The sequence below is a fragment of the Hyla sarda genome, chromosome 3 (genome assembly GCF_029499605.1).
Source record: "Hyla sarda isolate aHylSar1 chromosome 3, aHylSar1.hap1, whole genome shotgun sequence".
In the NCBI taxonomy this organism is placed as follows: domain Eukaryota; kingdom Metazoa; phylum Chordata; class Amphibia; order Anura; family Hylidae; genus Hyla; species Hyla sarda.
The window spans coordinates 55,718,154-55,729,659 of NC_079191.1; the positions used below are offsets into that span (position 1 = coordinate 55,718,154).

General features: G+C 41.2%; 1 protein-coding gene across 1 annotated transcript; it reads right to left on the reverse strand.

Annotated features, from left to right (window-relative positions):
• Nucleotides 1-8,142: 8,142 nt before the first annotated feature.
• LOC130360965 (posterior protein-like) lies at nucleotides 8,143-10,978 on the reverse strand. Its single transcript, XM_056563523.1, has one exon. The coding sequence runs from the start codon at nucleotides 10,976-10,978 to the stop codon at nucleotides 9,359-9,361; it is 1,620 nt and encodes a 539-aa protein (XP_056419498.1). The 3' UTR covers nucleotides 8,143-9,358.
• Between the last annotated feature and the right edge of the window lie 528 nt (nucleotides 10,979-11,506).

The window sequence follows — 11,506 nt, forward strand, 5'->3', positions numbered from 1 at the left end:
TACAATCTATAAGGAAATAGGGGACACAAGAGGAGTGAGGACCCTGATCACAGGAGCTTACAATCTATAAGGAAATAGGAGACAAGAGGAGTGAGGACCCTGATCACAAGAGCTTACAATCTATAAGGAAATAGGACACAAGAGGAGTGAGGACCCTGATCACAAGAGCTTACAATCTATAAGGAAATAGGGAGACACAAGAGGAGTGAGGACCCTGATCACAAGAGCTTACAATCTATAAGGAAATAGGGAGACACAAGAGGAGTGAGGATCCTGATCACAAGAGCTTACAATCTATAAGGAAATAGGAGACACAAGAGGAGTGAGGACCCTGATCACAGGAGCTTACAATCTATAAGGAAATAGGGGACACAAGAGGAGTGAGGACCCTGATCACAGGAGCTTACAATCTATAAGGAAATAGGAGACACAAGAGGAGTGAGGACCCTGATCACAAGAGCTTACAATCTATAAGGAAATAGGGGGACACAAGAGGAGTGAGGGCCCTGATCACAAGAGCTTACAATCTATAAGGAAATAGGATACACAAGAGGAGTGAGGACCCTGATCACAAGAGCTTACAATCTATAAGGAAATAGGGGGACACAAGAGGAGTGAGGACCCTGATCACAAGAGCTTACAATCTATAAGGAAATAGGAGACAAGAGGAGTGAGGACCCTGATCACAAGAGCTTACAATCTATAAGGAAATTGGGGGGACACAAGAGGAGTGAGGACCCTGATCACAAGAGCTTACAATCTATAAGGAAATAGGAGACAAGAGGAGTGAGGACCCTGATCACAAGAGCTTACAATCTATAAGGAAATAGGAGACAAGAGGAGTGAGGACCCTGATCACAAGAGCTTACAATCTATAAGGAAATAGGATACACAAGAGGAGTGAGGACCCTGATCACAAGAGCTTACAATCTATAAGGAAATAGGGAGGACACAAGAGGAGTGAGGACCCTGATCACAGGAGCTTACAATCTATAAGAAAATAGGAGACACAAGAGGAGTGAGGACCCTGATCACAAGAGCTTACAATCTATAAGGAAATAGGGAGACACAAGAGAAGTGAGGACCCTGATCACAAGAGCTTACAATCTATAAGAAAATAGGAGACAAGAGAAGTGAGGACCCTGATCACAAGAGCTTACAATCTATAAGGAAATAGGGAGACACAAGAGAAGTGAGGACCCTGATCACAAGAGCTTACAATCTATAAGGAAATAGGAGACAAGAGAAGTGAGGACCCTGATCACAAGAGCTTACAATCTATAAGGAAATAGGAGACAAGAGTAGTGAGGACCCTGATCACAAGAGCTTACAATCTATAAGGAAATAGGGAGACACAAGAAGAGTGAGGACCCTGATCACAAGAGCTTACAATCTATAAGGAAATAGGGGGACACAAGAGGAGTGAGGACCCTGATCACAAGAGCTTACAATCTATAAGGAAATAGGGGGACACAAGAGGAGTGAGGACCCTGATCACATGAGCTTACAATTGTGGTGCCTTGGGGGGGGGGGGGGGGGGGTATGGCAGTTGTGCGGTAAATCAAGGGTGTAATTAACTCTTATCAGTCGTGATGCCAGGGTGAGGGTTAATACTGTGATGCTTGGCCTATCGCCACCCTCCTTAAAAGCGATAGGGAGTTGAAGAATAAATGCAATTTCCACAACCCGAAGCTTTGCTGAAAACGGTCAGAAACTTTACTGAGTATTTTCTGCAACAGGGATAACAGGAACAGTCCATATAACAGAGTCAATGTACAGCGCAGCTGAGATTGACATATAGTTGGGACTTTTGTAAATTCTTTAGATTAGTAGGATTTTGTAAGCATAGATCCCCTGGATCCCCTGGTTGCGGAGGTCTGTCCTCATGAAGTGTCAGCAACCCAAGATAAAGACTATTGGCTGCAGCTCGTTTATATGGGCAGGGGCGGACCTTTTTAGGATTGGTTCACACCATCTGTCAATCAGCTTTACAAAGGATTATGGGTAATCACATGTCCCATGAACCTCCAAAGGTCCTTTTACCTACCCCTGCCATAGAGTACTAACCCGAGTCACATGACCTAAGGTCCTGCGACGCTATGCAGGTAACCATACATATTATGTACAGCATTTACATATAATTTAGTAGAATATAAACTGTATGAGGGGTGACTAGGGGATGACTAGAGAAGCGGACCCCCATAGTTCCTAGGAACTCTGACTTTGGGGACCCCTAACCAAGGTACAGTATGAAAAACGGTACCGGGACACCACAAACCCCCTTGCTTAAAACAAGTCGACCCCGACGCCTGTCCCCTAAGGCAGAGGAACTAGGATGAAGGATAAAGTTACCATACATTATATACATCCTGACAAAATTTTATTTTCTATGACTAGCATTATCTCACTAGACATTTTGAAACTTTCTATACATTTATGAAGCTCTCTAAAGCATTTCTCAAGCTTCCTAGACATTTTTATATCTCACTAGACATTTTTATATCTCACTAAACATTTTCTTTTTGCCATTTAAGTTACCTGTTAGTACACAGAAATTATATTGGCTTGCCTGAGGCTTTCTACCAATAAGCTAGCTACTAGGGTCTATCGGCTACATGCTCTTAACCCTAGAACACAACAGTATAACCTTACCTAGGTTACCTTTAGCAAATATGTACATCAACTTTAGCTCGCAAGAGCACCTGCTGGCCGGGCAGGGCATCTCACACACATAGAGGGAAAAGAGAAATTAGTGTACATAACAGTGGCAGGACTTGGATAATGACTTAGGCTACAATTCCTAAAGTGTTTTTTTTCTTAGTGTGAGACATATTTTATTTTGGTGTACTAAGATAGAATAAGGTAAGTACATTTTAAGTGATTTGTTTGGTGTACTATGTGTACAGATACTATTTGGAAGATCAGTCTTGGTATCTTAAGGGTAGTTTACCTTGGGTCAGGTGCTAGCGATTGGTGACAGTAATGCTACTCTCGGAGGAGCCAGGAGTGTCACCTTTTAGTAACTACTAAAACACCTTTTACACTTTCTTAGTGTATGTACATGTGTACAAGAATTATTTACATTTTTTTTTCTTTTGTGTACACGTGCATCAAGCGGACATTTTTCCGTGTACAACACCCATTTACATTTTTATATACACAGACGCAAGGCTACTTTTCTGTGTACAATAACCATTTACATTTTCTTATACTAGCAGAAATATTTATTAAGACACTCCAACAAGGTTCAGGTGCATACACCTGATAAGTGCAATTTTTATCAAGAAATTCTTACATTACTAGGAAGGTATAAGGTATATACACGAAACTTGTGTGTAAGGATCAGCAGTCCACCTACACTAGGAGTCTTTTTAGGTATATACACAAAACTTACAAATCTCCAGCAGGCTAGGAGTCTCTTGACCTAAGGGTCAGGCACAAAGCTTGATGGTTACGTTGCAAAACTTAGAACAGTCTTAGCACAGTCCTGCTAGGCACATTTTCTTGAACTTTGTAGTTGCTGAAAAAACAAAGAAATTAGCAGGGAAAGAAAACAAGGGTTAGCAAATATCAGTCCCTTAGAAGACATTCCTCCGAATTCTTCCTACTCCTCTTCTGGACCCCCTAGCACTTCCAATATCAGGAGCTGGCAGGGAGTTGATATAACTCTCCCACACCACATTGGTGAGAGTAGAGTGGGACACTGAGGGATTCAAATTGACCATGAGATTACTGGTCTCTGTGGTCACTGGTATCACGGTTGGAGCCGGTTGGTTCAGCCCCATCTCCATGTCAGGAGCGGGCCACAGCACTTTAGTTGGTACCTGTGAAGAAAGCCAAATCTCCTCGCCGGGAGAGGGCCTAGGTACTGTCGTTAGTGCCCGAAGTTTAGGCCTCTCCTCTTTGTCATGAGCAGGCCTAGGCACTTTGCTGTACTCAGAAAGAAGTGGCTGCTGCTGTAGTAGATCTCTCTCGGCAGACTCTTCAGCATAGGCAAGAGGAGCAGGCCACGTTGATCTCAGCTTGAAGGGATCGGACTCCCAATCAGTTGAAGGGAAGTACTTGAAGAGTCTTTGAGTAGGAGCTGCTGGTCTAGTCACTGCCGCAGCCCATTCTCCACGAAGACCCCGGACAGCGGTATATTCCACAATCTCACCCACCTCCAGTGAGTGAAACCTCTTTTCACTGTATGGCCTCTGTACAGCTCGCCGGTTTACGAGGAGGGTTTGCCCTGTGTGGCAATCCATAAGTGTCCCGTACCCTCTGACCTTGTCAAACTTTGTTACAGTGGCTCTGCGTTTTTCCAAAGGTTTATCTATAAGGTCAATCTATAAGGAAATAGGAGACAAGAGGAGTGAGGACCCTGATCACAAGAGCTTACAATCTATAAGGAAATAGGAGACACAAGAGGAGTGAGGACCCTGATCACAAGAGCTTACAATCTATAAGGAAATAGGAGACACAAGAGGAGTGAGGACCCTGATCACAGGAGCTTACAATCTATAAGGAAATAGGAGACAAGAGGAGTGAGGACCCTGATCACAAGAGCTTACAATCTATAAGGAAATAGGAGACACAAGAGGAGTGAGGACCCTGATCACAAGAGCTTACAATCTATAAGGAAATAGGAGACACAAGAGGAGTGAGGACCCTGATCACAGGAGCTTACAATCTATAAGGAAATAGGAGACAAGAGGAGTGAGGACCCTGATCACAGGAGCTTACAATCTATAAGGAAATAAGAGACAAGAGGAGTGAGGACCCTGATCACAAGAGCTTACAATCTATAAGGAAATAGGAGACACAAGAGGAGTGAGGACCCTGATCACAAGAGCTTACAATCTATAAGGAAATAGGACACAAGAGGAGTGAGGACCCTGATCACAAGAGCTTACAATCTATAAGGAAATAGGAGACAAGAGGAGTGAGGACCCTGATCACAAGAGCTTACAATCTATAAGGAAATAGGAGACAAGAGGAGTGAGGACCCTGATCACAAGAGCTTACAATCTATAAGGAAATAGGACACAAGAGGAGTGAGGACCCTGATCACAAGAGCTTACAATCTATAAGGAAATAGGAGGACAAGAGGAGTGAGGACCCTGATCACAAGAGCTTACAATCTATAAGGAAATAGGAGACACAAGAGGAGTGAGGACCCTGATCACAAGAGCTTACAATCTATAAGGAAATAGGAGGACACAAGAGGAGTGAGGACCCTGATCACAGGAGCTTACAATCTATAAGGAAATAGGGGGACACAAGAGGAGTGAGCAGTGACCCTGCTCAGTAACAAGAGTATAGCATAAAGGTAAACCTCCATACCATGTATTACAGGACAATTTGCCCCTCTTCTGTGACTCCTGGGTTGAGCAGTTTTTGCACATCATTTGATGCCCCATAAATAGGGGTGACAGATGCATTTTTTCATGTACAAGGCGAGCGGCCATCTTACAGAGGCTTCTATCTGTGTGGACCCCTAAGCAGGGACAATAAACGCTGGGGTAATAGACGAGGTGCTGTCCTCTGGTCTTTCTTTTTCTATTCTCATACAGGTTCAGTGACCATTATATTCACCTGCCACCTAAGTACCGGCACCCTGTGGTTCACATGGTGTTTTGCACCAAGCTGCTGGCACATTGGGGTAAACATTTTGACTTAGGATGTGTTCACACGGCCGTCTGTCCTCGTGTTTTTTTTTATCCCCGATTCTGTTCTTGCAGACTGTAAACGGATTAAAAACGATTTTCAAAAAATCCCATTCATATCAATAGGTTTTTTTACAATCTGTTTACATCCGTTTGTACCCCTCTGCACTCATTTCCATTTTTTTGACGGAAGAAAAAAAGGCACATTCAGTATTTTTTCTTCGGTCTAAAAAACGGAAGACAAAAACGGATACAGTAAATTTAACATTGAAGTTTATGGAAAACGGATGAGCTTTAACCCCTTAACCACCAAGGACGTAAATGTACGCCCTGGTTTGTCGATACTTGGTGCACCAGGACGCACATTTACGTCCTGTGCATGACTGCGAGCATTGGAGCGGTGCTCGTGTCATACATAGTAGGTTCCGGCTGCTGTCAGCAGCCGGGGACCCGCCGGCAGTGGCCGACATCAGCGATCGTGCGGGTGTCCGCCATTAACCCCTCAGATGCCGTGATCAGTACAGATCACAGCATCTGCGGCAATGCGCAAGTTAAACTAGATAATCGGCTGCCGCGTCGATCCGATCATCCTCACCTGCCTCCGTACGTCTCCTGGTGTCTCCTGCTCTGGTCTGAGATCGAGCAGACCAAAGCAGGAGATAGACGATAATACTGATCAGTGCTATGTCCTATGCATAGCACTGAACAGTATTAGCAATCAAATGATTGCTATAGATAGTCCCCTATGGGGACATAAAAAGTGTAAAAAAAAAGTTGAAAAATGTAAAAAAAATAAATAAAAAAAAAGTGAAAAACCCCCTTCCCCAATAAAAAGGAAAATTGACAGTTTTTCCCATTTTACGCCCAAAAAGCGTAATTTTTTTTAATAAACATATTTGGTATCACCGCGTGCGTAAATGTCCGAACTATCAAAATATAATGTTAATGATCCCATACGGTGAACGGCGTAAATGTAAAAAATAAAAAAAAAGTTCAAAAATGCTGCTTTTTTTGTCACATTTTATTCCCCAAAAAATAAATAAAAAATTATCTAAAAGTTTTATATATGCAAATGTGGTATCGATAAAAAGTGTAGAAACTGCTTTGTTTTTGGGGTGCCTTACTAATTGATTGAGGTTAACTGGATCTTTATGGGGGTTTATAACAAGCTACACATATACATATAAATACAAAGGGGGAACCTGACTAATTAAGAGATAGGGGTGCAAGGAAGAGGGGAAGGTGAAAAGGAAGGGGGAAGGAAGTGCTCTCTCTCTCATCATCCTATAAGTAAACATATATAGCAGTCATCCACACACATAACCCATACATTGCCCATCCCAAGACATCTCCATGGCCAATCAGAACAGTTACAGTTTATTTGCATTGCAATCAGTTCTTGTCCTTTTGATGTCTTCTTGAGTGGGGGGGGGGGGGGTCTTCTTTGTTGTCCCATACTGTGTTGATAGATATCCAAGTTTCCTTGAGAATCACACCTTGGTGGTCTGACAGGATGATTTGCAGTCCATTGTATCCAGCACCGCAGGGGCTGGTTTTATGGATTATTATTGGAGGTAACAGGAACTGTAGCTCACCTCCATTCTTATCACTCAGGTGCCAGGCTTATTGCATGGCTTTAAACAGGATGAAAGCAAATGATTGTCTAATCAGCTGTTTGCCTCAACCACAATTCCTGGAGCCAGTCCTGCCAACACCCTACACCCATTCCATCCATGAAATTCCACTGCATTACAATATATTTGAGTCCATAATAAAAACACATCAAAATTATATTAGTGTGGCCAATGTTGGCTGCAACATACGCCCCTTTGGGCCTGAATGGCACACAAACACTTGGGCCACACCCAAAATGAAGTCCACAGTCTTCTGCACAGTCCTCTAGATTACAAAAGTCCATTTAGCTTCTGGATCCTCCTCAGGGCCATACTGGTAGAGGTAACAATTTTGAAGAGACTGGGCATAAATGAACATTGCACCATTCACTCACATTCACACTCCTATCAATGGGTATCCAACAACATAAATTATATAAAATATCATGTTCCCCTATACACACAGCTACCTGTGTCATTGACAGATACATAATAGTAAAAGGCAATATCATGATTACATGTATAAAACAAACTCATAAGCTGAAACTGTATCCATCGGGTTTCTCATTTCTTTGAACAAATTAAGTTTATGGGTATATGTTCCATGACATCATGTTTTGGCACTTTCCATTGAATGTAATTTGCCATGTTTGCACCAGCTGATCTCTCTTGGTGACCAGTAGATAGACCATTGCTTTTTAATTGTTAATAGGATTATTTGAAGAAATCTTAGACCGACAGAGGGATTCATTTAGTTGCCATCACATGTATGACTTATATACACATCCAGGAACCAGCACATGCCAATCTTGTCTTTGCTTCACAAAGGATCCTGGGAACAAAAGAACAAGAGCAGTATCAGATTCTTAGCAGTATAATATAATATATGCCATAATATCAAAATTCCTATATATCATTGAAAATACAGCTAAATTGTAGTGACTCATGGCCTATATGGTGTTTCCTCCATGCATTGTGCATCTAATATCCAAATCCAAGCTGGGTTCCTTCTTGCTAGTCTAACATTAAAACATATCCCTAAATAACTGAAAGGGAGGAAGACATTTCCTAGATTTAACAAGCAAGGTAAACTCCTGAAATGGCTGCACTCGCTTTATCCCTGATTGGGCTTGTTACACCAATTCCCTTATATATAACCCGAATGCATGCAAATGGAAAAAAGGTTTCACAAAAATCATTAAAATCTTTAACACCAATTAACTTTTTTGGACCAATAAACATTTTAACGCCCCTTTGGTACCAAAAGAAAAAAACAAATTGGTACCAATCAAAAAATAAAAGGTAGAATGCATTGGAAGAGAAATATTTTTAGGGAAAAAGCAAAAAAAATAAATAATAATAATCTAAGCAATGAACACAGCTGTTTCAAAAGCAAAATTATATGCTTAATAGAAAAAAAAAACATACTCCTGGTCATCTGGAGCATAAAAGAAATAACACAATGCCGACACAAGATACACAATGAACAGGACATAAACAGACAACATAAAATATATCATAGATTAACTCAACTTTTATCTATCTCACGATGCATCTTTAGGTAATTCTGAGTAAAGGTCTAATCAATTCTATATCATTCACACCGGAATCCCAGATTTGTAGTGGTCGCTCTTTATACATTTCAATTATCAATCTACAGCTCATGATTGAAGTCTGTGACCTGTTTGGAAAAGGACATAACAAAAACAGACATACATACACCTATATAAAAACACTAGGTTAGTACAACACCTTCACATCACAATGGGATGTAAATTTTTGAATAATTGTTTGCAAACAATTGACCCTCTACACTTGAGCTCATTGATAAAACCACGTGGACTTTAAATTAGTGAATTGGCCAAATACACTAGATTATTTACTAGAATAACCAGTTTCATTTGTTGACGTCTCAGTTTATAACCTGTTGAAGAAGCATAGAGATTAGTATCTTTGCTGCAACATCACATGGCAATGGTGGTCAGTCTGTAAGGAAACACAAACACAATTAGAATACAAAAACACACATGTAAAACAAATATAGTTCTGTCATTTATATCTATACCAATATGTCCATATCACAAAGTTCCTCAATGTTTACCAACACATATTATAACACTGTGCTGTGCTATTAATCAATAGGGGTAGAGCAATCTGTGACCAACTCAAGAATAGTAAAAATGGCAGATTTACCCATAGATTGTACATTGGGATATTACTGCCTGCCTTTTGCTGTTCACAAGGGGATGTGTCTTTCTGTTTCTTTGTCTCTTCATTTACATTAGGGCACTGTTTTGTTGGGGATTTTGATGCAAATGTAACAGGGTTAGTCTCCATATCACCCATCTCTTCACACCTTTCTGTGACCTCTTTATTCTGGGTGGTATTCTCCCCCTCTGGCTGAATGCTGCTAACCTCCTGCTGTGATGAATGGTCTATTGGCTCAGGGTGCACATTAGATGTCTCACAATATCTTTTAATATGTCCTGGTCTCCCACATTTGTAACAATATCTAACCCACCATTTCCTCCTAGGTCTATAAACAACAGATATGTTTTCAGGTGTCTCATTCCTGTCTCCAGACCCTTCACACCAGTCCCTCAAAATATTGATAAATTTCTCATGGGAGCTGGTATTTCTCAGCGCCAATCTCGTGGTGTAATCTACATTACATCTATTTGCCATGGAATAGAGGAAATTGGTATCATCCTGAGACATTTCTGGGCAGTTATAAACACACTTATATAGGGAGAGATAATCATTACAAAACATGACCGGATCATCACATCGCCTGAACCACAACTTTCTTAGGGCATCTTCACCCCTAATGTCTCGCCCACCTAAAACACGCTGCAGCTCCTTCCTCCTGAATTCTGCACCTCTACAGTCATCATCTATGTGGGCAGATGTTAACTGCGCTGCCAGTGGCCCTGGAAGCCAAGCTCGGAGCAGAGACCAGGCATCTTTGTTATCCAGGTGATACTGCCTCACTACAGCTTCAAACCTATTGGATAAAGTTATGGGTGATTCGCTAGTATTACAGTCTCCAATAACTTTACACAAATGGAGTCTGTCCTGGATGGTCAATGCTGGAGGACTATCAGCTACCATGCCTGTTACCTCGCCCCCACCCATAGAGGAAATTGTGCAGATATTTGTTACTCCACATTTATGCAATGTAAGGGACCGGATGTGCTGCTCTTGGCTGATTAGCTGGGATCTTGCTTTAGACAGCTGCCCTTCTAAATCAGCTATCATCACCCCCATCTGACTAATCTTATTCTCTAAAGACAATAAATGGGACCTGTTAGAGCCAACCTTAAGCTCATACCTCTCTGCCAACTCCACCAGCCCTTTGTTTCTTTCGGTTAATTCATCTATTTCTGCCTTTAAATTTCCCAATTCATTACTGGACTCTGCAGATATTTCAAGAACAGACTCTGCAATCTTATCTAAACTCTCTTTCATCTGCCTCCTCTCATTCTGCCACTTGGTCTCCTTCTCTTCCGCTATCTCCTTAATTTTCATAAGCAATAAGATTTCATTACCTAACTTTTCTTTCTTCCACTTCTTGCTATTCTTTTTACAATCAATGTTACCATTATACTCCTGGCACTGCATCCTCAATGCCATAAACTGATCTCCCAGAGATCCATCTGCACATGTCTGGTACTTAGCAGAGGCATGCTTCTCCACAAACTTCTCCACAAATTCCATATTAACAATACAGTAATATACAACGAACAAAGCTAACAATATAACCACTCCCACAACAACAAGCAAAACCTAGGCCTCACCTGACCAGTAACTTATCTAGAACAATGGTCTCACACAACATATATTCGGCCTACTCCAATGTAAAACTCACTTCTAAAAACACAAAACAAGTCACACTTCCTTTACAACTATAACTAATCACTACCAATAAAATGTCCTACAAAACCTGATTAATAGTTACACTAAACTTGCTAGGATCAGCTTACAAATAACATAAATGAAACAATACACTCACCAGGATTTCCTTTGTATCCAAGATCCAGATTCCTCGTTCCTCGATCTTTTCCTCTTAAAAATTTGGAGCAAAGCAGATTCCTTTCCTGTGGATCCTCTGTGGAATTTTAAATCACAGTCCCATCTGGGGTGCCAAATGTAGAAACTGCTTTGTTTTTGGGGTGCCTTACTAATTGATTGAGGTTAACTGGATCTTTATGGGGGTTTATAACAAGCTACACATATACATATAAA